This window comes from Primulina tabacum, chromosome 14 (assembly GCF_025594145.1).
Source record: "Primulina tabacum isolate GXHZ01 chromosome 14, ASM2559414v2, whole genome shotgun sequence".
Lineage (NCBI taxonomy): Eukaryota > Viridiplantae > Streptophyta > Magnoliopsida > Lamiales > Gesneriaceae > Primulina > Primulina tabacum.
The window spans coordinates 36,934,337-36,961,158 of NC_134563.1; the positions used below are offsets into that span (position 1 = coordinate 36,934,337).

At 34.8% G+C, this 26,822-nt stretch overlaps 4 protein-coding genes across 4 annotated transcripts; 2 read left to right on the forward strand and 2 right to left on the reverse strand.

Moving 5' to 3' along the window:
* Positions 1-441: 441 nt before the first annotated feature.
* On the reverse strand, positions 442-2,185 carry LOC142524793 (uncharacterized). Its single transcript, XM_075628895.1, has 5 exons — positions 1,747-2,185; positions 1,501-1,578; positions 1,316-1,415; positions 1,101-1,228; positions 442-819 (listed from the first exon to the last, which is right to left on the reverse strand). The coding sequence occupies exons 1-5, from the start codon at positions 2,107-2,109 to the stop codon at positions 583-585; spliced, it is 906 nt and encodes a 301-aa protein (XP_075485010.1). The 5' UTR covers positions 2,110-2,185; the 3' UTR covers positions 442-582.
* A 2,014-nt stretch (positions 2,186-4,199) lies between these two features.
* On the forward strand, positions 4,200-6,040 carry LOC142524040 (allene oxide synthase 2, chloroplastic-like). Its single transcript, XM_075627764.1, has one exon. The coding sequence runs from the start codon at positions 4,279-4,281 to the stop codon at positions 5,869-5,871; it is 1,593 nt and encodes a 530-aa protein (XP_075483879.1). The 5' UTR covers positions 4,200-4,278; the 3' UTR covers positions 5,872-6,040.
* A 1,320-nt stretch (positions 6,041-7,360) lies between these two features.
* LOC142525310 (wall-associated receptor kinase-like 14) lies at positions 7,361-10,722 on the reverse strand. The gene is made up of 3 exons (XM_075629565.1): positions 9,714-10,722; positions 8,812-8,889; positions 7,361-8,714 (listed from the first exon to the last, which is right to left on the reverse strand). The coding sequence occupies exons 1-3, from the start codon at positions 10,468-10,470 to the stop codon at positions 7,480-7,482; spliced, it is 2,070 nt and encodes a 689-aa protein (XP_075485680.1). The 5' UTR covers positions 10,471-10,722; the 3' UTR covers positions 7,361-7,479.
* A 13,646-nt stretch (positions 10,723-24,368) lies between these two features.
* Positions 24,369-26,055, forward strand: LOC142525440 (protein JINGUBANG-like). Its single transcript, XM_075629732.1, has one exon. The coding sequence runs from the start codon at positions 24,533-24,535 to the stop codon at positions 25,871-25,873; it is 1,341 nt and encodes a 446-aa protein (XP_075485847.1). The 5' UTR covers positions 24,369-24,532; the 3' UTR covers positions 25,874-26,055.
* The last annotated feature ends 767 nt before the right edge of the window (positions 26,056-26,822 follow it).

Below are 26,822 nucleotides of genomic sequence, written 5' to 3' on the forward strand. Positions count from 1 at the left end.
TAGAGGATGACACGATGGCCGCTTTGTCACTATACTATCATACGAGAGTAGATCTTACATGAATGTGGTTACTCACAGCAGTATATCAGGTCATTACACGACTTGGGCCAAGACAATGACGATGAATATGAGGATGGTGATGGCTCGTGAGATGATGAGATCAAGGCACCGATGAGATTTATTGTACATTTTAGTTTAAATATAAGTTGAATTTGATTTTTTATATAGAATATCAATCGAATTCAGTTGGATATATATTAGTTTAATGTTTTTTTGGAACAATTTTAATTTTATTTATTATGTTTGATAAATATTCAAAAACATTATAAAAAAATTCAAAAAAAACATATTGATACATACAATTATAAATATAAAAAAATTGTTCATTATTAAAAATATAATATTACAATTTCAAAAATATTACCTAAAATAATTAAATAGTCTGTCGCAAAATTAAATTTAGCCACGCTTTTTAACGACAACCGATAGTGACGGCGGTAAAAATCATCGCTAACGAAATTAGGAACGGTTTTAGCGACTTTTTTTTTTGGGTAGTGTATATACTATTGTATCCTGAAAGTGTTATATTGGATGTGAACACAATTTCTCATCTCGTGAAAGAGCGATTCTTGAAAGTATGAATATAGACGCAGAAGACAGAAGCACAACTCCAGCGTAGCAGGCAAGATCCAAAGGGCTTGTAGTTGTCAAGTACTTGGATTTTTCGAGGACTTCCACTTGAAGAATCAATATTACAGCATGCCCGATTTTCGATTTTGCTTGCATAACGGATCGCATTTTGATCCATGATGAGAGTTTCTGAAATAACATATATAGGAGAAGAATTAACAGACAAAATTGGACTAATATACAATTGTTGGTTATAAAATGAGCCTAAAATTATGGTATTTTAGACCTCGTGTTTTAGGGGTGAAATGTATTTGATTTAGTGAATTTTTTTTTTTTTGAACTTTTCACGAGGGATTAGTGCAATTAGCCTGCATTTCAACAATATTGCATTATTATATATTAAAATTCTAGTCCGGGCAGAACCATATTTCTGGTTCCGCCACTGAATGCAACAAAGGAAGATTTTATGCCTCGAGACTGAAATTGTTGGACGAGGTTGAAGCTGAATACTCTAATCTTTTGCGGTCGCTGGTTCCCACAAACATGATATGCATAGCCATTCCAAATATAAGCATTGCAATTCCAACCAGGAACATATCTGCACACATATTAAAATCCAATCACGTTAATTAGTTTTAAAGATAAATTAATCAGTGGATTTTGAAGAATAAAATGTTGAACATACCAATAGCTTCGATTAATAGGAGCACCACGTGCCCTTGTTCTGACATTTTGGACATGGCATGGAAGTATTGGAAATATGACTCCATTATCAGAAAACACCCCTGCAAGAGATTTGAAATACATGCATACATATTATTTCACGAGCCAAATTTAATTTTTGGTGAAGTAGGAGTAATTAATTAGTACCTGAACGAAACAAAGAACAGAACCAATCAAAGATCCCGCGACTGCTAGCAGTGCAAAAAATCTGCAATTTATAATAACCTGCAATAAGCAAGATTCATCAATTATTTCCTAACGGGGCGACTAATGTTGAGACAGAATAAATTAAATGCAGAAAATTATTCAAAGTGGAAAAGAAAATATTTGAACCTCATAAAAATAGCATATGGACAGAATAGTGAAAGAAACTAAAAATTCTAAATTCTTGACCTTTTCAACGAACATTTCAATATGAAATCTCCATGGCCTTCGTCTGGTAATGAACTCAAGCAACCGAGACATCACTTCTGCAAATTTTGCAAACAACAAGGCCAGATCCACAGTTTTATTCGCCTTCGGCTCCGAAATCAGTACGCATGCTGAGGGGGTGCCGGTGGCCAGTACCGTCACTGGCTTTCGCACACCGCCAGTGGTCGGAGTATGAGAATCAGAACTCAACCCGATATCCCGCAGACACATTTGTGTCCTATGCCTCGACCCCATCAGTGAAAACGAAGAACTCGAGACAGTTTCTGTAGAAAATCCAAGCCCCGTAGGTAATTTTGACACCCTTAGCAATCTGGCGGCGGTCATTGATGGTCTGAGAAATTTCAAGAAATTCTGAAAATTAATCCTGGTACATAGAAAGTGGGGTTTTCATGTAGTATAAATACGCGGTGCATGGAATTAAGGGAAGATTCGTGGCATATTGGCTGAAATTCTCTCTATGAGAAGACTTCTTCGCCTTTTGCTCCACGTTTCTGAAAGGCCTGATTGTTGAATATTCGGACAGCGTAGTCCCAAGTGTGAATTTGATTTTCTGGTATTAATTCTACGCCGGACACGTGGCAATGGTATTATTTGTAGGAATTTGTTTGGTTCAAAGTCATAAACTTTTGAGCCGTCGGCTTGGTCACCGGCGAAATCGAATTCGGAATGTGTAAAAATCGTTTATACTTAGTACCTTGTGTGTTCTTTTATATACCGTTGCTTAAATAGTTGAAGAAATTTTAATTTTTTGTTCAATTTTTTTTTAAAGGCTGAAAACTCCCTATTGGATGTACTCATCTATAGCTAAGATCTATGATTGTCTTGAAATAGATCGCTTCATTTTTGAAGTGGCAGTGATTATAGATATAAGAGTATATTTCTTGTGAGACGGTCTCACGGATATTTATTTGTGAGACGGGTCAATCCTACCGATATTCACAATAAAACATTTGTCTCACAAAATACGATCCGTGAATTTTTATTTTGATTTTTACATTTTTAAATTTTATTTTAATAATTACATAATGATTTATCATATTATAAAAATATAATTTCATTGGGACATTACATACTATTGCCCAAAACTCTCTGCTTGAAAGCGGGGGGCTTAGTATTGGGCCTCTGCAAAATGGGCCTTTCTAGCCCATATACAATAACATAGCATAAATTAAGCGAACTCATACCCTATCCGAAGCTGGAAACATACGTTAATCCTATTTTTTTTTTTAGAACAACTCCCACTCTTTTATAATTTCCAATTCAAAATTAGAGGGGAAATATTATTCTTTTCAAAATTATTTGAAATAATGCATTATTTTTTAAATTTGTTTTATTTCGTAATTTCTGATATTCAATTTTTGTCTGATAATTTTCTCACACTTTAGTCTCTGTTGTAAAATATTAAATTATTATTTCATCAAAATATTAAATTATTACATGTAATTTATATTTGATCTACTATATTTTATATGTGTATATATATATTCTAATATACGAGGATGCATGGTAATATAATTTTATCTTACAAACAATATACAAAAATATTTTCATAAAATTTATTAAGCACGTGGGCTGCCCTTCCTTCCGCCGCCAATCAAAATTATAAATTTTGAAAATAATTGAGTTATTTATTTATTTATAGAACTGATATTATTAAACTCACATTTTATGCATGGAATATTTCATTTAATTAATTGTTCATTTTTTTTTTTAAAAAAAAGTTCAATTTTAATTGAACAATCAACAGATAGAGTCGTCAAATAACAAAAAAAGTCATCACTCAACCAAATTGCGGAGCATCGTGAATGGTCCATTTGTAATTTAATAAATTATCTATTAAAAAGTTGGCCCCCCTGTCCTTTCCCAAATTGAGCCTCATACATTCATTAGAAAATCCTATGGCATATGTTTTTACAATTATCACATCCGACTTCGCCATTTTTATGTAAGATTTCAGAACATTGTGTCAAGTTTATGTTAGAAACGAATGTTAATAACAATAGCGTAGAGACTAAATCATAAAGATGAAGCAGTAATCGAATTAAGTGTGATGTTTATAGTAAGAATATCGTGCAAAAGAAATCAAAACAAAATCGAGGCATGTAGTATGTACAGTTTTTTTAAAATATATTTGCCCCCTCCGGCATGTGCTTCAAAGTTGAAGCGGACGTCTGTTTCTCAGGATATAACGGGCGAACCAGTAGTGATGTAACACGTTACTTATGACATATTTAACATAAATTTGTGTAAAAAATCAATATAATGTACAAATAAATCTATAATAATTACAATTGTGGTTGAACAAAATCATGACCTTCGAGTCTTAGATTTAGATTAATTAATTAAATATCATTTATTAAGATAATGAATTTGGCCACGTTTCCAATTCAACTTTTAGTATAAAATAATGGTTTTTCCACAGTTACACCTACAAGATTATCACTGGATTACAGCCTTCACAATAATTCAAAGTCAAAAACTTCAAACTCGACCATGGCTTCCTCTTCTGTAGCATCTTTCTCTTCTTCTTACCTTCAATTTCCAGTCCAAAATCACTCTCCAAAACTGCCGGCAGCTCCTAAAAGGATTTCGAAACGGCGTACATTCGCTGCGCAGCCGTTCATCACCGCCACCTTGTCGGAACTAGACACTGTTTTAGCTGATCCGTTGAAGCCCTCCAAGCTTCCCATCAAAGATATCCCCGGAGACTACGGGCTTCCATTTTTTGGCCCATGGAAAGATAGACAAGATTTTTTCTACAATCAAGGCAGAGAAGAATTCTTCAACTCAAGAGTGGAAAAATATCAGTCCACTGTCTTCAGAAGCAACATGCCGCCCGGACCCTTCATTTCATCAGCCTCAAACGTCATCATCTTGCTCGACGGCAAGAGTTTTCCGGTCCTTTTCGACACCAGTGTAGTCGAAAAGAAGGATCTTTTCACCGGCTTGTATATGCCCTCCACCGATCTGACTGGCGGCTACAGAATCCTCTCGTATCTCGACCCTTCCGAACCCAACCACACCAAGCTGAAGAACCTGTTGTTTTTCTTACTCACATATCGGCGGGAAGCGTTCATCCCGGAATTCAGTAAAGCCTACACGGAGTTGTTCGAAGGATTAGAGAAGGATTTGGCGAAAAAAGGAAAAGCAAGCTTCGGCGACGGCAATGATCAAACGGCGTTCAATTTCTTGGCCAAAGCATATTACGGCGCGGACCCTAAGGACACTAAGCTCGGAACCGACGCGCCGGGGATAATTTCCAAATGGGTGCTATTAAACCTACACCCGATACTAACACTTGGTTTGCCAAGAATTTTAGACGACCTCCTTCTCCATACATTTAGATTGCCACCATCTTTGGTCAAGAGTGATTACCAGAGGTTGTACGATTTCATCTACCAAAACGCCGGCCCCATCCTCGACCAAGCAGAAAAGGACGGCCTTTCTCGGGAGGAGGCTTGCCACAATCTCCTCTTCGCCACGTGCTTCAATTCCTACGGTGGATTCAAAATCTTGTTCCCAAGCATTGTCAGCCTGGTTGGTAAAGCTGGAGTCAAGCTGCATGCGGAACTAGCCAAGGAAATCCGATCGGCTATCAAATCCAGCGGCGGAAAACTCACCATGGCAGCGATGGAAAGCATGCCGTTGATGAAGTCGGTGGTTTACGAAGTGCTGCGCATCCAGCCTCCTGTACCTCTGCAGTACGCAAAGGCTAAGCGCGACTTGGTGATCGAGTCACACGACGCTGCCTTTCAGGTGAAGGCTGGTGAGATGATGTTTGGGTACCAGCCGTTTGCTACCAAGGACCCGAAGATATTCGATCGACCCGAGGAGTTCGTACCGGACCGGTTCGTGGGTGAAGAAGGGGAGAAACTCTTAAAACACGTGCTATGGTCCAATGGACCCGAAACAGAGTCGCCCACAATTGAGAACAAACAATGTGCGGGGAAGAATTTTGTGGTGATGGGGGCGAGGTTGCTGGTGGTCGAGCTGTTCCGCCGTTATGATTCGTTCGACGTCGAGATCGGTAAGGCGACGATAGGCTCCTCCGTCGATATCACATCGTTAAAACCAGCAAGCTCCTAGACCGGGATGGGTTTTGGTTTTTTCCTAGCGTTCGAGTTTTAATTGTATGCTCTCCTTCGTTGGAAGGGCCTCCCCAGATAATTATGTGGTGGTATAATTTTGCTCCTTCATAATTGTAATCGGGTCATATTAAATATACGAATAAAAGTTACAATTTGTACGGATGCGACATTTAGCTTGAGTAAGAATGGTAATCATTAGTAGTTTATCTCATTTTATTATCTTACTTGCATCTTATTACACGGAACATTTAAATAAATGGAAAAAATCCATTTATATCTTCAAAAATAGAAAGGAAGTACATGTATCCATTTTGTTTTATTTTAATTTAGAAACTCTTATGTATATTTTCACTAGCAGTAATACCCTGCTCATCTTTTAACTGAGCGATCATGGATGCCAACTGTACCGCTATAATTTTTTTTTTTTTAAAAAATGATACCCGTTACACCCTCATATTTCAGAAAGAAATTGAGCTTGCTTGGGTTGACCAAAAAACAATAGTCTACCCAAGCTTGGGTTAACCAAAACATGGGTCGGACCAATGTTTTGGTCTACTAAAAAACTTGGGTCTACGGCTTGGGTAGACCCAAGTGTTGGGTCGATCAAAAAACAGCGTGGGTGAATAATTGGTCGACCAAAAAATAATAGTCTACTCAAGCTTGGGTCGACCAAATCAAGTGTCGACCAATGTTTTGGTCTACTAAGGTGTTTTGGGTCGACTAATGCCCAAGCATGAGTCGACCAAAAAACAGCGTGAGTCAAAAACTGGTCAAGCAATCCAATTTTTTTATTAAATATGAACATGTAATGAGTCTCATTTTTTTAAAAAAAGACAAAAAAATTACAGCTGACAGTTAACGTCCATGATCGCTCACATGGTATCACTGCTCGTATTTTCATTTATAAGGATAATATAAAACATGTATGTGTGGTGGACATCTTTTTATAACAATCTCTCTCTGAAAACTAAAAGCTAAGCGCATTTATCAACACGTTTTAAAAATGCAATAACATCACAGAGATATTTTCAGCATTATGAATGATTAAAATCAGATCGTCCCAAGAATTATATATATATATATTTTAAAATAATTAAAAATATATAAAACCACGATAATTGCTTTATTGTCGATTTATGTGCCGACCTGTAGCATATTTGGCGGCTTCCAATGAAGGGAATATCATCAACAAATGTGGGCATACTTTGATGAGATAAGATGTGCCATTTTGTGCTTACAAAGACGAAAGGTATTCTATCAATGTCGCAGTCCAAACGACCGACAGTTTTCTTCACCGGTTAATTTCCTATTTTTGCTATGTGTTCGTGGGAATTTTGAAATTCATTATTGGAACCTTTACATTTTTCTTATTTTAATATACATACGTCCTTAGTTATATATTACGTTTAAAGATGGCATGCAATTTCTTCATTAACATAAAATCATTTCTAAATTCCAGAATTTCAATCGGTAGCGCATGAAATTCACGTCTGACTAAAAAGTTTGTTATATCTATTCAAATTAATTTACCCTTATCATATAATATACATGAGTTCCTTCCAAAATATGATCAACTTTAAGGAAATTAGAACCCCTGAAAATTTGTTCACCTTTTGAAATGATTCAGCAAACTATTTGATGAAGGCGAGCTCTGATCATCACTTTGCCAAGAATCCTGAACTGAAACTGGAGAAAAATCTGCAACAGTATCCGATGAATTCGTGCTACTCATGAATGGACCGCTGCAACTCAATACCTGCTTCAAACTCATCTGTTTTTCACTTGAATTGGAAGAAGATGAACATGAAGATGTATCATCTAATGAATTTGGACATTTACTCAGCCTATTCTGTTCCAATTCTATGGCAACTTCCATCATAGAAGGCCTCATATCCCTGTGAAACGACAGACATCTGAATGCCAGTTCAGCCACTTTGTGCACCGATGAAACTGTCCAAGTATCCAAGTGTAGTTTGAGGGACGTGTCGATTATCTCGCTTAGACAGCCTCTTCCAATCCTGTCTAAAGCTAATGCAGCCAGATTTACTTCATTCTGAGGGCGACTGAAATCCACAGCTCTCAAAGCTGTTATGATTTCGATAAGAACGACTCCAAAACTATACACATCACTCTTATCGGATAAATGAAAATCCTGATGATACTGAGGATCGAGATATCCGGGGGTGCCCTGAGGGGCAGTTGAGATGTGGGATGACTCGATAATACCTAATCTAGAAAGCCCAAAGTCCGCTACTTTGGACTTGTAGTTGTAGTCTAGGAGTATGTTGCTTGATTTTATATCCCTATGATAAATAGGTGGGTGCATTGCATTATGAAGATAGGAAATAGCCTGAGCTGTTTCCGATGCAATAGTTAAACGAACTGGCCATGGAAGCCCATTGCCCTTTTCTCTTTGGAGATGCTGGGATAAGGTTCCATTAGGCATGAACTCATAAACAAGAATCTGCTCTTCATCTTCGATGGAGCAACCAAGGAGCCGCACTAGGTTCGGATGGCTTACTGAGGATAGGAGTTTGATCTCGTTTATGACTTGTTCAGTGATGTCTGCATCTCTGCGTTTGATCCTCTTGATGGCGACCCATTCCTCGTTCAGTTTACCCGAGTAAACGGTTCCATAGGCACCGTTCCCAAGCCTTCTTTTCTCAGAGAAGGAATCCGCGGCTTTCTCGATTTCTTTGTATGGGTGAATAGGAATGATAATCCCGGCACTTTTGCAAAGCTGGCGGCTTTTTCTGCTTCTGCTTCTCAGTTTGGATCTCTTTCGTATGAAACAGAAGATGAGGCCGAAGACAATCATTAGTGAAGCACCTGCAGCTACTCCTGAAAATGGAAAAGCCGACCAAACGTTAATTTTGAAAATGATTCTTTTTTAACAACTTTTTACATCCAAATGCACTCTAATTCATTGATTCATTACCTCCAACCAGAACTCCGATTCTTGTTGTTCCGCCGCATCTGCCGTTCATGTACTTTGATGGATTGCAACCTAATGATTCTGTTTGTGTACATAATGTCAAGATCCAACAATTTGAATAATTTTTCTAACAACATTAACAAAGTCCTGAAAATAGGTCCTCAATCACATGATGAGTGATTGTTCATGGCAGGAAATTTCCATCCTAGTATAAGAATAAGATACAATGATCCATGTCTGATCAAGCATGCCAAATTCACAATAAACCCCACATAAAACAGAAATTTCGTCAAACATGAACCATTCATATGTTAGGCAGTGCCATAAACAGCTGGGGTCTTTGAGGCATAATTGCCGAAGATTTGTGGGACTTGTTCGTGGTATAGTTTAAACCAAAACTTTATAAAAATATGATTGTTTCCACCACGGAAGATGGAAGAAAATTTTGGCACATTAGGCTACATAGTGGGTGACTCTGACCAATTATGCAACCAAAATGAAAGAAAGCTAATCCAACTTTCGGATACAATAAAATTTATAATGCGAACTATGATTATGCTTTTCTTAATTGGTCCACTTGAACCATTTTTAATATATTGAAACCTCATATGTTATATTTTTTTCTAAAAATTTAACCAACTAATTGCTTTATCGATTCAAATTCTTATCATAGATGCTGACAACATTAATAAAAATAGCCTACTTTATAGAGCTCATAATTAAATGAAAATTTTAAGAATTTGTGGTTGTCGCAATTATAAATTTTTATTAGTTTACCAACATAAAATGTTCATTATATTGTGATTTAAAATAAGATTATGATCGGAAAAAACTAAATCAAGAATCAAATGAAAAAAAGAAAGTAAAAGTAAAATGAAGAGACGAAAAGAGATGCTGAACTTTACCTTTCCAGCAACCCAATCCGTCCGTGAATCCGTCTCCGGCGAACCCGTCGGCGCATTGGCACCTGTAACCCGGTGGATTCCCTTCAACGGGCGTCGACTCTATCCGAACACACCTCGCATTCTCAGCACACTTACATCGTCCCAGAATCCACCACTCCAGTCTCACAATCTGCACGTCCAAAGACACGGAAGAACTGTTCCCGAAAGACTCCATCGAGATCGCCGAGAACAGAGACCTACAACTTGTCCTCCTCAACTTCTCATAATTTATGAACGAGCTCCGATTGTCCTCCTCCGAGTAGCAGCTTATGCTATCGTTCTTCGCATTGCAGTTGAGCAGCTCGAAGTGGGTCTGCACCATCGTCGTTGGGATGAAGCACGAGCTACGCAGCCCGCTGCAGTTATGCAGGAGTACCGCGTTTTGTGACGTTGGCGCGTAGTTTGGTGTAAACAGGCTGCGCAGCGCCTCCACAGGTCGATCGCAAGTCGCCGGAATTGTGAGCAGGATGGTGTCTGATGTGACGGATTGAACCGGAAAACCAGCGGCGAAGACTGTTCCGTTTGAGCTGCAGTTTAGTTGGATTTTGCAGCCGGCTGAGAAACCGAAGGGGAAATGAAGTTCCTGGCCGCCGCATTTTTGGTTGCACGAGGCTAAAATACATGGAACAACTGACAGAACAAATCCGAGCAACTGTACGAGGTTGATTCTTATTCTCATTGAATCAGGAAAATGCGTGGATTTATGAACTAGTGTCATAGTTTTTTAAAGGGGGTAAAAGAATTTAATGTCATTCTCGTCTGAAAATGAAGGATTCAAGATGAGATTGAGCAAATTGGTTGACGGTTCGAATCAATATTTTGATGGTGATGGAAATAATGGAAACAGATTGAAAAAGATCAGAACAAATGATTAATGATCGAGGAAATATGTTTACTTGGAGATGGTTTTTCTTCCTTGTACACCACCCTTTCATCTTCTTTTCAAACTATCATGTTGAAAATTGTTTGGTGCTTGTGATACAATTTTGTTGTATATCTATAATTTATATAATTGGATTTTGATAATTTGCTTTTCTTCTATGTTCAATATTGAAAACAAAATTTATTTTATTTATAACTAAAAAAATCAATCATAAGGGATCGAAAACATTCAAATTAATTATTATTATTCTTTTCTACGAAATTGTATTTTAGACCGCCTAATTATTAAATTAGATTAGGTTATGACTTATGATTGATTATTAATTTGCAAATGCATCCAGTGAGTGGTGGATGGCTCCGAAAGTCAATCACTTCGCCTGTATTTTAGCTCAATTGTCAACTAGGTTGAGGCCGAGCCTGAGCTGGACCCATTAATTAGAAATTAGTTGGTGCGATACTCGGGATAATTACCTCTACACCTACGATAAAAATACAAAAAAAAAAAAATAACTTATTTAAAATTAGTAAAATTTTAGATCTCATATTTTTAAAACATGAATAAAACCCCATGCAATACGTGAAATATATTTTTTTGAAAAAAAACTAAAACCTTAAAGATTGTGTGTGAATGAATGTAGGTGTGGCTATTGGGTTATTTCGAAGCATCTAAATATATTTTGTGTATCATATTTGTATATATATAAAACTGAATAAAATTAATTAACGAAAACCACACACAAAAAATGCTTTCTTCAATAGTTTTGATCCTTTGAGCAGCAGCTGATGCCTGAACCACACTCAGATAAATTAATTATACCATATCATATATATATATATATATATATATATATAAAGATACTAAGGATAATAAAGCAAGTTAGTGCAATGAAGCACTAAATTTGTTCATACCTCTTTATTCCAATTTGTTCTATAAACAATGAAAAAGAGAATTAATAGTTTGCACGGTTGTTCCTGTTATCATTCCATACCAGATACCCTGAAAATCCAATACATGGTCTTGAGTTCAATAATTGCATAAATATATTTTAAACACATATACATAATTAAATACATAAAATCTATATATATGTGTGTGCGCGCGAGAATAATGGATTACTTACTTGCACACCCATGTTAATTGCATAACCAAATATTAGACCCAAAGGAATACCAAAGAGATAGTAGCATCCAATGTTAACATAGGCAACCAATGCTTGCCATCCAGCCCCATTAGCCACACAATTCATTCACACACAAAAAATGCTCTTCAATAGTTTTATATAAAAAAAAAACTAACCGTGTAAAAAACTAAAACCTTAAAGATTGTACAAATAATCAGAAATTAAATATAATTGCGCGGTGTATCGAAACACTAGGGATTGAGGAGTATTGAAATATATTTCTTAAGATTTTATTTACCCTCAGTTCTCAAAGTTTGCTTATAAGTTTTATCAACAAATTACCTCCAAGATACAACAAATCTTGAACATAATATCTAGCAAGAATATTGAGTTGCAAAATATATATAGATATGTAGAGTTTTTGGAGAGTAGTGGTTTTTCATGAATCAATGTGTCCTCTTCAAACATGCAACCATTACAATATACTTTTTCATTTATATAACTGAACAGAGGGAAAGTTGTTATGGATGAAATGATTCAACTAAGAAACACAAAGATACAAGAAAGTACATAAAATTTGGTTGGATGCTGCTTGGAAAGCGTAGCATGGGTGCCTCCAAAACGGGTGCCCCTACGCTGCAGCTTAGGTCCTGAAACTCCCGCACAGAGAAGGAAGTGTGGTTGCGCACAAAACCGGGCGCCCCCCGCGCACCGACTTCTATCTTTCATATCATTACAATATCTTACATGAAGACTTCCTTTTCAAATATTTTAAAAAATCATTAAACTAAAGAATATTTTATGTAGCAATTGTTGATTATTATTCCCCTATACAAGATTGTAGGCATGTGGATTCAGTGCAAAATTGTTCTTTTTGTCAAATTTGTTGCTTCACGGGATTAAACATCTCAGGAAATTCCGCATATTTAAAAACTTTATTAATTAATTTCAAATTCGGTCAATATGCCAACGTAAGAAATTTGAAAGTCGTTAAAATGTGGGATCCATTTCCTCATATTATATATCCCCAACACGCTTACCAGTCATTATTATCAAATATTATATGTATATTAATGAATCGTTATATTTCCCGTGTAATTGTGGTGCATTTTAAATATTTTATTATTTTACATCTTTAACTAATCTCCTTGAATTTTCAATGAAAGAAGTGCGAGTTAAAATGTCAAAAGTATTGGAAAATAATATTTAAAATGTGTGTATTGAATATTTGAATGTTGAAAATAAGAGTTGTAAATATTGAAAATTAGTGTGTGATGATGTAGGCAATGATGTATTTTATTTTTGGATTATTTGTAAAGATTTCCTATAAATAGATCTCTCATTTGTGAAGAAAATCACAATTGAGTAGAGAGAAAAATATTATAAAGTGTGTAGTTTGGTAAATTTTGAGAGTTTGAGATTTTTACTTTTTACCATAAATTTTTACTTTTTCACAACACGTTATCAGCACGAAGCTCTAAAAGTCCTACATACTTTTCCAAGCTCCAAACAAAAGAAAAAGGTAACAAAAATAATTATATTTATTTTACTGTTATTTATTTATTGTGTATTTATTTAATATACAATATAATGTTATTATTAGAAATAATAAAAATAAATTTTTCATAAACTTGTTATAAATCCTGGGAGGATGTTAAGACGACATCCCACACTCCCGGTAAGGGATACGACAAGTATAAAAGCCTATAAGGTTTTTAAACAAAATAAATTATGACACTCATTATAATATTATGATATGATATACATAATTATTTAAACATGTCTAATATTATATATATATCATATTATTACAATAAAATTATACAAATACATACCTTTATTTTTTTTTGTACCCCAACGGTCATAAATGGTAAAAAACGGCTAGTTTTTGTCCTATAAATATGATCTCACAAACACATTCCATCACTCCAACTTTCTCTTCTTCTCTAAAAATTATTCATCATCAAATTTTTCGAAGAAAAAAGAAGATGGCTTTCTCAAGGATATTTTTAATTATTTTGGTTGTCATACTCACGAGTCTTGTATTTATCGGAGAATATCCTCCTCGTGCATTTTCTTTATTTTTACAAATACTTGTACTTGTTGTTTATCCGTTACTTTGTATTGCAATAATTATTAACTAATAAAATGCATCGTAATTTTTTTTAGTACCACCATGTCAAATTTAACAAAGCTCGAATTTGTTGCGCTCGACATCACGGGAAAGAATTATATGCCATGGACTCTAGATGTAGAAATGCATCTTGAGTCATTGGGTCTAAGCGAGACCATTAAAGAAAATGGCATATGCACGTTAAAGAAAAGGCAAGAGCCATGATATTTTTGCGTCGACATCTCGACGATGGATTGAAATGTGAATATCTGACTGAAAAAAATCTCATGGCTTTGTGGAAGGGATTAAAAGAAAGATTCGAACATATAAGAGAAGTTATACTTCCGACCGCCCGGGATGAATGGAATACATTGAGATTCCAAGACTTTAAAAAAGTCAGTGATTACAATTCGGCGATGTATAGAATAATCTCGCAATTAAAATTTTGTGGACACGAGGTCACAGAATCTGAGATGCTTGAAAAAACATTTTCCACGTTTCATGCATCAAATATTACTCTACAGCAACAATATAGAGTACGTGGATTCGCGAGATATTCTGAACTCATCGCCTGTCTTCTTGTGACGGAAAAAAACAACGAGCTATTAATGAGAAATCATCAGTCCCGACCCACTGGATCAACGGCATTTCCAGAAGTAAATGCTGTAAGTAAAAATGAATTTAAACCTGGAAACCAAAATCAAATTCAAAGACAAGGTTTTGGTCGAGGTCGTGGACGTGGACGTGGACGTGGACGTGGAATTGGCCGTGGTCGTGGTCAAGGCCGTGGTTTTGAAAATAATCGAGATAGTTATTTTTATAACTCATCTCAAAAGAACGTCCCAAACCATCCACAGAAAAGGCATCATGAGAATACAAGTGTTAATGAGAAGCACTCAAAAAGATATGAAAGTTCTTGTTACAGATGTGGTACTCCAGGACATTGGTCCAAAGTTTGTCGAGCCCCTGAGCACCTTTGTAAACTTTATAAAGAATCATTAAAGGGGAAAGAAAAGGAGACCAACTTCACTGAACGCAGTGACCGTTTGAGTGATTCAACTCATTTTGATGCTGGTGATTTTATGAATGATTTCTCTGGAAATGATCAATATGTTGGTAGGATAGAAATGAACAATATTGATGCTGCAGATTTTCTCAACGATTTCTCTGAAAATGAACAATATAATGGTAGAATATAAATGTACAATAATCTATTTTTCATGTATTCATAGAATAATGTTTTATTGTATAATTATGATTTGTGTTATATTTAAATATATATTGCAAGTAATTTATTTCATTGCATATTTTTTTGAAGTTCAAATATGGAAAATGCTATGAGCAAAGCTGAAGTTTGCATACCCGATAGTGGTACAACACACACTATCCTCCGGGATAAAAGATATTTCTTGGAACTAAAACCAACAAAAACAACGGTGAATACAATATCAGGTCCTGTAGACTTGATTAAAGGATGTGGTAAAGCACAATTTTTGTTACCTAATGGTACAAAATTTTTTATCAATGATGCTTTATATTCACCACAATCGAAAAGAAATTTGTTGAGTTTTAATGATATATATTCCCATGGGTATGATACTCAAACAATGAATGAAGGGAATGAGAAATATATGTGTCTTATCACATATAAATCAGGAAAGAAATATGTGATTGAAAAACTACCAATGCTCCCTACTGGATTGCATTATACACATATAAGTCTCATTGAATCAAACATGGTAGTTGATAATTCTTCGATATTAACCAATTGGCATGATCGATTGGGACATCCTGGTTCAACAATGATGCGAAGAATTATAGAAAATACACATGGTCATCCACTGAAAGACCAGAAGATCTTTCAGAATAATAAGTTTCAATGTAAAGCATGTTCTCTTAGAAAACTTATTATAAGACCATCACCAGTCAAAATCCAAACTGAATCACCAATGTTTCTTGAACGTATTCAGGGTGATATTTGTGGACCAATCCATCCACCATGTGGACCATTGAGATACTTTATGGTATTGATTGATGCCTCCAGCAGATGGTCACATGTATGTTTATTATCAACTCGAAATGTTGCATTTGCAAGATTACTTGCTCAAATAATAAAATTGAGGAATCAATTTCCCGATTATACAATCAAGAAAATTAGACTTGATAATGCTGGTGAATTTACTTCCCAAACTTTCAATGATTATTGTATGTCTATGGGAATCATTGTTGAGCATCCTGTTGCTCATGTACATACACAGAATGGATTGGCTGAATCATTGATTAAACGTCTGCAAATGATTGCTAGACCAATGATTATGAAAACAAAGCTCCCTATTTCTATATGGGGACATGCAATTTTACACGCTGCTTCATTAATTCGCATCAGACCAAGTGCATATCATAAATACTCCCCATTGCAGCTTGCATTTGGTAAAGAACCAGACATTTCTCATCTGAGAATTTTTGGATGTATGGTGTATGTGCCTATTGCACCACCGCAACGAAAGAAAATGGGACCTCAAAGAAAGGTTGGAATTTATATCGGTTATGATAGTCCATCAATCATTCGATATCTTGAACCTCAGACAGGCGACGTGTTCACAGCACGTTTTGCTGATTGTCATTTTAATGAGGAAATCTTCCCAATGTTAGGGGGAGAACAGAAACATACCGAAAAGGAAATTACATGGTCGAAAAGGAAATTACATGGTATGTATCATCATTGTTACATCTGGATCCAAGAACAAAACAATGTGAAAAAGATGTACAACAAATTGTACACTTGCAAAGAATAGCAAATCAAATACCAGATGCATTTGCTGACACAAAAGGGGTAACTAAATCATATATACATGCTGCAAATGCCCCTGCTCGAATTGAAATTCCAAAGAAACAAATGGAAGATACTCATGATGTCATTAAACGCCTGAAGCGTGGAAGGCCAGTCGGTTCCAAGGATAAAAATCCTCGAAAAAAAAAATTCATAGAGAAACACGATGATCACAAAATAAAGAATGACGTTTCTGAAGAAACACATGATGATCACAAAATAGAGAATGGTGTTCCTGAAGAAACACATGATGATGAAAATGTTCTGTCAGAACCACAAACTGACGAGAATCATGAAATCTCTATCAATTATATTAATACTGGAAAAATATGGAACCGAAAAGATATAGATGAAATTGATGATATATTTTCTTATAATGTGGCAATCGACATCATAAATGATAACGAAGATCATGAACCAAAATCTTTTGGTGAATGTAAAAATCGGCAGGATTGGATAAAATGGAAAGATGTCATCCAGGTTGAATTAAATTCGCTAAATAAACGTAATGTTTTTGGACCTATAGTCCTTACACCTGAAGGTGTAAAACCTGTTGGATACAAATGGGTTTTTATTCGAAAGCGAAATGAGAAAAATGAAATAGTAAGATATAAAGCTCGACTTGTTGCACAAGGTTTTTCTCAAAGCCCTGGAATTGATTATGAAGAAACGTATTCTCCTGTGATGGATGCAATTACGTTTCGGTATTTGATTAGCTTGGCGGTATCTGAAAATTTAGAAATGCGTCTTATGGATGTTGTTACAGCTTACTTATATGGATCACTTGATAGTAATATATATATGAAAATCCCTGAAGGATTTAAGATGCCTGAAGCACAAAGTTCAAAACCCAGGGAATGTTATTCTGTGAAATTACAAAGATCATTATATGGGTTAAAGCAATCAGGTCGAATGTGGTATAATCGACTAAGTGATCACTTGATGAAAAAGGGATATGTAAATAATTCAATATGCCCTTGTGTTTTCATTAAGAAAACAACATCCGGATGCGTAATTATTGCTGTATATGTTGATGATTTAAACATCATTGGAACGAATAAAGAAATTCAAGAAGTTGTGTCATACTTGAAGGAAGAATTTGAAATGAAGTATCTTGAAAAAACCAAGTATTGTCTGGGTTTACAAATTGAACAAAAAGAATGTGGAATGTTTGTTCACCAGACAAATTATACAGAAAAGATCCTTAAACGTTTTAATATGGATAAAGCAAATCCTTTAAGTACTCCAATGGTTGTTAGATCATTAAACATAGAAAAGGATCCATTCCGTCCATGTGAAGATGATGAAGATATTCTTGGTCCAGAAGTACCATATCTAAGTACCATCGGTGCCCTTATGTACCTTACAAATTGTACAAGGCCTGATATATCTTTTGCCGTGAATCTGTTGGCAAGATTTAGCACATATCCAACAAAGAGACACTGGAACGGAATTAAACATATATTCCGTTATCTACGATGAACGACAGACTTGGGACTTTTGTATTCAAAAGATGCTAATCCAAGTATAATTGGTTATGCTGATGCTGGATACTTATCTGATCCACACAAGCCACGTTCCCAAACTGGATATGTATTTACTCGTGGAGGCACTGCAATATCTTGGCGTTCTCAGAAACAAACGCTCGTAACAACTTCATCAAATCATACCGAGATTATTGCACTACATGAAGCAAGTCGTGAATGTGTGTGGTTAAAATCAATGATCCAATATATCCAAATCTCATGCGGATTATCATTCGACGAGAAGCCTGTGATACTATATGAAGATAATGCTGCATGTGTTGCTCAAATGAAAGAAGGATACATAAAAAGCGACAGAACTAAACATATTCCTCCTAAGTTCTTCGCATTCACCAAGGAGCTTGAGAAGAATAGATGTATTGATGTTCGTCACATTCAATCAAGTGAAAACTCATCAGATCTCTTCACAAAGGCACTTCCTACGTCAATATTCAGAAAGCACATATATAATATTGGGATGCGCAATCTACGAAATTTGTGAAGAATTGTTCATGTCAACATCAGGGAGAGTTTACGTGACTGCACTCTTTTTCCCTTACTATGGTTTTTATCCCAATGAGTTTTTCCAAGTAAGGTTTTTAACGAGGCAGTACAAAAACACGTAATGAAGACATCATCGTATCATGATCATCATCACAAGGGGGAGTATTGGAAAATAATATTTAAAATATGTGTATTGAATATTTGAATGTTGAAAATAAGAGTTGTAAATATTGAAAATTAGTGAGTGATGATGTAGGTAATGATGTATTTTATTTTTGGATTATTTGTAAAGATTTCCTATAAATAGATCTCTCATTTGTGAAGAAAATCACAATTGAGTAGAGAAAAAAATATTATAAAGTGTGTAGTTTGGTAAATTTTGAGAGTTTGAGATTTTTACTTTTTACCATAAATTTTTACTTTTTCACAACAAAAAGAAAATAGTAATATGTAGGGAGAAAAATTATTTTTGGGAGATGCTAAAAAAGCTTCACTAAAAATCAGTAACTCTCTCTTTTAATATAAATAAATAAAGAATTGGTAAATAAATACATGTATATTATGCATGTCCACCAATAATGTATTTAAATTGTTTTGTATAAAATAAAAAAATTAGGAAAACCTTTCTTTTTGAAAAAAATAAATTTAAAAAAATTATATAAAGTCCAAAGTCTGAATACGCAAGTCATTCTTTGTCGTAACCGATCGATTCTCATTTACATGTCCATATTGCTAGCAAATCGCACGACCCTGCACGGCATTCCATGTAGTTAGTTGATTATAAGTTTTGGCATAAAACGTATTTGTATTATATGAAAAATATGATTATTAAATTATTAAATTAGGAGGTGAAATTTGAAAATATAAAAATAAAATATGTTTTTTTCTTCTTATTTTATTATTTTTTATAAACGGTTTCTTGTTCAATCTATCGTGGAAAATCCAAACACACACCGCACATATAAACCTAGTTTCTGATAATTTTTGTTATCTGCGTACATCAGGCTGATAAAAAAAAATTTTTAAAGTAGAAATATATATTCCTTCTTAGAAATATCGTTTATTTAACGTAAACTAATGTATCCGTGTATGATTTATATTCAAACGTAGTTAATATCATAATAATAAAAAATAATGAAAGATCATAATATAATTGAAAGTATTGTATTTAAATGATGATGATATCTGAGCGAATCGTGTGAGCTGAGTCGGGGCAATCCACTAGATTATGATGAGATTTGTTTAGGAAAAAACGAGCAAGGAAATATATTTGGTGGCGCAAACATATCTCAATGATATGGCTTCAAAAAATCGTGGCCTGCGGACAAGGAAAAGAACTCGTAAATGGGCGCCGGAGGGGTGTTCGGCGTAGCCACTCCGATACTTAAGTCAACAAGTTGAAGGTGGAGAATAATGACAATATACGTGAAGATATATGTGAGTGTTTGAAGATACAAAATTCCATAATCATGTAAATGAGATGTATACCGGCTATTTATAGGAAGAAATCCCATGATTACCTTGTTTTCAGTGTCCACCTGCTAAGTATGGTAAGATGGTTGCCCATACGCTGTTTCTGAACTTCTGGTAGCCCGAGGAGAAGATGTCCTGGGCATCTACCTGCCCGACTTCTGACGAACTCTTCATGCAGATTTTTCCTGATTTGGGCTATCCATCTCTTATGGAAAAACCAAATAAGATTATATTGTAATCATAAATTAATGAGAAACTACACTATAATTTGAAATAACAAATAAAAAGAAAAAAAACATTGGAGCTAAACTCTGATTTCAAAGAACGGATATTATATATATATACATAAAGACAAAACACCAATCATTACATATTTCTGTATATTTTATAAAGATTATTAATAAACAATAATAGATTCAACAAATAGTGTCGAAATTCTCCGTTGGATGTTACATCAATTGTGCTGTAGTGAGATGAACTTATCTCAACATGAGATACTTGGATTCGAACGCAAATGATAAGGAAAAAATCTAGTAATAAAAAAAAAATTACCCAATGAATAGTAAAGAAGTTGGGCTGCAGATTCCGACATGACAGAGATCACCTTGTAGATTTTGTTCAGGGAAACCAAGCATAGAATTCGATATCGAATCTGCTTACTATGTAAAATATTTATTTGAACCAATAAGATTTGGTAAGATTGTTGATTTTACTTTGTATTTGGATTTTTTGTTTCCAACTTGACCCTTAACTTTTAAAGAGGGAAGAGGATCGAGGGGTCTCTGTGTATACAACTGACTGTTGAGAAAATACACATCTTGCAATCCAGATGAAAAAGATACTGGTAGGTGTATACAAACAAGTCCAAGTATAATGAGTTGGGCCTAGACATCGTTGAAACCGTTGCGGTGCATGTACATAAAATGAAAGATTTTAATTTTTGTAGTTTGTCATTTCAATTCGGTAATTCGTATTTTGTTTTCTTTTGGTATTTTTTGGCCAAAAATAGAGCCTTCGATACGGGGTTGAACCCCGACTCATTAACCAAATTGAATGTGTTCGATAAAATTCCAATCTATTTAAAGGCGGGCTACCCTCACGAGTCGCTGGCCTGGAACCGAATTGGCCCACGGGTCGGGAATTTTTATGATAAAAGGGAAATTTGTTTATATTTTGTGATAAATACTTTAGATAACATATAGAAGTTTGAAATTAATAATTTAGAATTTATTAATATTATTTTATAAATTTTTATTTTGAAATGATTAAATCCAATTAATTATACATTTTTAATTTTTTACGAATGGCTCGCAGGTTGGCCTACCTAACCCGCAACACAATTTGGGTTGGGCTGGGTTAAGGAATTCTGAACCCGTCAGGAGGTGGGTTTTTGATGATCTGGTTCGACCTATTTCTGGTCGGTTCATTTGACAGCTTTAGTCAAAAGTCACTAACTTCATCGAATATTGTTTATTTTACATTGATGATGTCCAACGCAACTCTTGTAACGAAAATAAAGATATATTACACATATGAAAATAAATATAAACAAGAAAACAGAAGGCAAAAATAAAGAATAATGACACTCAATATTTCAAAATGAGATGAAAGTTTGTTGTATAATGTGTAACATAAGTTTTATTGTTGCTATATTAGCGTGTATGACATTATCAATGACAAACAGGTTTCATGGATTTGGTCCGAAAAAAAACCAAAACAAAAATATAAAATTATTGAATGAAAACCAAATATCGACAAATTCATGATGGAAGGATCGGGGAAGCCTGTAGTCATTTGATTGGTCGATTGTCATCTAGAGTAAACTCACTCAAGTATAGCGTCACTGGACTCTTCTCCATGGTGGCACATGTGCACTCCCGCTATGATCAATTTCCTTGATCAAGGCGAGACAAGATAAGATAGGAACACTTCCTGGAATTGTCCACTTTACCTTGTATGGCCAAATGCCAATGACCCAAAGTGACTTGCGATGTCCAAAAACTCTAAACCATCCCAAAAAAATGCAAGGAGTTTCCGATGCCGTTCATCTCACTAAAGCAATATCTTCTTTAGATCCACAAGCTTATATAAAATGTGCGGAATTTCCCGATCATAACTTGCACGGCTAGAAGTTCTTACCATATAAATAATATTGCAATGATAAAATAAAGTCATTGATTGGTTTGATAATTACATCATAGGTGTAGGTTACTTACCGAGACACTAGGGAATATTGTTTGCGACCGTTGAGTTGAGCTGTGTATTATTTTAAGCTCTATACACCCATCACTGGACATGAATCGAATATACACACGTGTAAAATGGAGCATTAATGTATATCTTTCTAAAATAAATCGATGATATCGACTTATGTGACACATATGTTTGTATGCGCATTAAAAAAAATCGACTACCATCTCTGATTTTTATTATCGAAAGTTGCAAATGAATTGAGCTCAGACATGCATGAATTCAGTGGGATAGCCAGGTTCATTGAAATGGGTTGGATCGAGTATTTTGTAGTCGTAACGTAATCTGATTTAATGATCATTAACAAACAAAAGTAATTAATAAAGTATGCAGAATAATTCAACGATAAAAAATGTTGGGTGCAATAATTGTCCCTGCTTAGTAAAGCGATCGAATCGTGGTGCTTGAGCTGCTGTGTGGTTTAAAAGATTTGAGTTGCACCATTACCACTAGCTATAGCTTTTGGTAAAATGGTAATCACTTGGTCCTACAATTGGTACCAGAGCCAAGGACACGGGTTCGATTCCCATTGATTGCAAGGAGTGCAATTATTGGAAGGGAGATTGTTGGGTGCAATAATTGTCCCTGCTTGGTAGAGCGATCGAATCGTGGTGCTTGAGCTGCTGTGCAGTTTAAAAGAATTGAGTTGCACCATTACCACTATCTATAGCTTTTGGTAAAGCGGTAAGCACTCTCGGTCCTACAAAAAGTTTTCAACATAACGTTGGAAATATTCAAAAAAATTTAATTCCATAAATATTTTAAATTTACTAAAAATATGATAATCGATTAAGAGTGTATTTGGTATGATTGACGAGATAAATAAATGATCGATTATGTTATAAATAACAAGATTGATATATTATTAATCAAACATTATGTGATATCATTAAGATTGTTTGGTTCAACATTTTTAATATGTGAATAGCTTTTAAATATTAATAAATTTACTATTATACACTTGCTAAGTTTACTTATTTGTTGTACACATCTAGAAGCAATACATAATATTAGATAATAACAATAATAATGTTAATAATAAAAATATTAATAATCTTTGAATTAATAAGTATAAATATCATGAAATTAAATATAATAAAAATACAAATATTATTGATAAGTTAAAATTTAGTTTTTATTATTTTATTAAAATATATACAAATAAATTATTTTTCAAAATAAAAATATATCTTTATATTTTTTAAAGTTTAAATCAAATTAAATAATAATTATATATATTAAATATCAAGATCGACATATAACGTACAACATTTTAAAATAAAATTTTTATTCAATAAATAACTTAACCCACCACTTGGATTCAATAAGAGGAGAAAAATGTAATTTATTGAGTTTTGATAGTGTATCTCACTTGATTTATTAGATTAATATTCAAATAGTTATCCACAAAATTGGATCTTAAACCAAGTCAAAATGATTATTAAAACATCTTAAAATTTTAACCAAACATTAGATAAATGTTTGACTATTAATCTATCCTTGTTTAATCCATTCAACCAAACACAACTTAAGAGAATACTACAAAAAGAGAGCGGCCTTTAAAACTTGACAAGCGTCAATACATATATTATATCATAAGATTTTATAATATAAAATAAAAATATCTGTAGTGTTTTAAAAAGGGCGGTTCCCTAATTTAATTAATTGCCATTTCGTAAATATTTCAATTCGAGCTGATTCTATTCATTTGGTTAGTGTATACCTGATCCAATTCCATTCTAGAATTGAAGATAAAATAAAAGTAATATTTTTTTTATCAAGACAAATATATATAGCAATATATTTATTTTAATTTAGTTACTTATTTTACAGTTTGACTAAGGGGCAAGGACAAATGTCAGAACCCAATTACACGCTTCTTTTGATTTTTCTTATTTTTGCCTTTAAATTCCGTTTGCATTCGCTAAAAGTTCTCACATTCACTCCGCACCTCCTCTTCCTTGGAATTTTTTCATCAAGTTTCTTATTATTTATTCATTCTATCGATCTTGTTCTTATTCAATTCTCAAACACAAAAATATGCAACTTTTGTTAAATAATCACAAAAAGAGGACGGATTTGGAATGACGGGAGGAGAAAAAAGGTATACAAAAACGTTGGAGGAAAGCAAGAACAAGCTTTCAAACAATTCTTTATCCTCCTCGGCGGAAGTTGATGATTTCGCCACACGGAATAGCAACTTGTCCACCTATGAAATCAGCCGATTCAGCTGCGAGGGATCCCCCACGATGGCGTCTCCGTGGAACCAAAACTCCCCATGCGCCAGATCCCCATGGACCTCTAACTTCTCCCGAAACCTGTCTCAGAATGTTTCTCAAAATGGCCTGATTTGCTCCCTCGTAAGAGAAGAAGGCCACATCTATTCCCTAGCTGCCAAGGATGGCACACTATACACGGGTTCAGACAGCAAGAACATCCGAGTTTGGAAAAATATGCAAGTATTCTCAGCCTTCAAATCCAACAGTGGCCTTGTCAAAGCCATTATCATATGCGGGAACACGATTTACACTGGTCATCAGGATGGAAAGGTTCGTGTGTGGAAGATTAATCCCAAGGATCCAAGCATGCACAAGCAATCAGGCACTTTCCCTGCATTCTTTGACATCTTCAAAGCCTCGATCAGGCCGAAGAATTATGTGGAGGTAAAGCGTAATCGATCCACCATCTGGATAAAGCATGCCGATGCCATTTCTTGCCTGAGCATGAATAAAGAAAAAGGGCTACTGTATTCAGCTTCATGGGACGGAACTTTCAAAGTTTGGAGAGTGAAGGACTCAAAATGCCTCGAATCAGTGAAGGCGCACGACGATGCCGTTAATTCAGTCGTTTCAAGTATCCAAGGTATAGTGTATACCGGCTCGGCCGACGGCACTGTCAAAGTATGGAAACGAGAACAGAAAGGTAAGGTGGTGAGGCATGTCTTAACTCAGACTCTGCTCCGCCAGGAATCTGCTGTCACAGCTCTGGCTGTAAATGATACGGGTTCAGTTGTGTATTGCGGGTCCTCCGATGGGATAGTGAATTTCTGGGAGATGGAGAAGGAACTGTCACACAGTGGAGTACTTAAAGGGCACAAACTGGCAGTGCTCTGCCTCGCAGTGGCGGGGAATTTAGTCTTCAGCGGGTCTGCCGATAACACCATATGCGTGTGGCGGAGGGAAGGGGTGGTGCATAGGTGCCTGTCGGTGTTGACGGGACACACAGGGCCGGTGAAGTGCTTGGCCATTGAGGAGGATTCTTCCGTGGCTGGAGATCGGAAGTGGTTGGTGTATAGTGGGAGTCTCGATAAATCTGTGAAGGTGTGGAAGGTGTCGGAAACGGCACCGGATTTGCAGCGGAGGACTTTGATACAGAAGATTAATGGGAATTTTGATTGGGAATCAATGCCATCAGCCAAGTATTGAAATATATAGTTTACGCGATCTTGTAAAATTTAAGAGGTTTAGATATTCTCCGTATAGACGTGGTTTGAGAACTTTTTGTTTGCACTTTATGGAACAAGATCTGTGAGAGCTTATGTAAATAATGAGTTAACTAAGTTGGAATTTAGTGTTTGGACATCGAATAAATCTCGTAATCCGAATAATACTATTTTTAATACTATATATGATGTCATATCTCTTGCATTGTTTATGAGAAATATATATATATATATATATAACTACATATCTCTTGCATTGTTTATGAGAAATATATATATATATATATATATATATATATATATATATATATATTCTGGAGACGACTTTACGCTCGTTTATTTGTTTTTGTGATGTTCCGGGAAAAAAAAACGTACACCTTGCATTACTAAATTTATGTCTTGTAAAAATAATATCGTAGCACAAATTATGCCCACATATAGGAAACACGTAAGATCCAAGCCATGTCATACAAATTAAAAATATTTTTAGGTTGAAAATGACAGTAATAGGATCCGAAATTTTGACAAATTCTTATGTAGCATTTATGGATATGTATTGATCATGGAAATTTTTAACTAATTAATTACGAATTTTGTAAGAAGATTTTTTTTCCAAAAGTTTTAACCTAAGAAGTAATTGAATGAAGAGGATGATAGTTAACAGGTTTAGAGGGTTTTTTTTTAAAAAAAAAATTATGTATAAAAATTCAGAAATTTTTAGATTGAGGAATTAAAAAATTTATGTATAAAAATTCAGAAATTTTTAGATTGAGGAATTTTTAACTAATTAACTATGAATTTTACGACTCAAGTTTGAATATTAATTATTAATACTAAATTTAAACCCTAAAGTATGCTAATACTCGACCGAGTTTGAGCCGAAATATAGCTTACAAAATTAAAATCGAGTCGAACTCAAATAGTATGTTAGT

Bases quoted from the DNA above. Each gene is read 5' to 3' on its own strand.
- LOC142524793 (XM_075628895.1), bottom strand. From the start codon at position 2,109: ATGACCGCCGCCAGATTGCTAAGGGTGTCAAAATTACCTACGGGGCTT. The intron at 1,579-1,746 runs GTCAAGAATTTA...TGCTTATTGCAG, and splicing joins TTGAAATGTTCGTTGAAAAG to GTTATTATAAATTGCAGATT. The intron at 1,229-1,315 runs GTATGTTCAACA...ATATGTGTGCAG, and splicing joins CCTATTAATCGAAGCTATTG to ATATGTTCCTGGTTGGAATT.
- LOC142524040 (XM_075627764.1), top strand. From the start codon at position 4,279: ATGGCTTCCTCTTCTGTAGCATCTTTCTCTTCTTCTTACCTTCAATTT.
- LOC142525310 (XM_075629565.1), bottom strand. From the start codon at position 10,470: ATGACACTAGTTCATAAATCCACGCATTTTCCTGATTCAATGAGAATA. The intron at 8,890-9,713 runs GTAAAGTTCAGC...GTACACAAACAG, and splicing joins CGGATTGGGTTGCTGGAAAG to AATCATTAGGTTGCAATCCA. The intron at 8,715-8,811 runs GTAATGAATCAA...TTCCATTTTCAG, and splicing joins AATCGGAGTTCTGGTTGGAG to GAGTAGCTGCAGGTGCTTCA.
- LOC142525440 (XM_075629732.1), top strand. From the start codon at position 24,533: ATGACGGGAGGAGAAAAAAGGTATACAAAAACGTTGGAGGAAAGCAAG.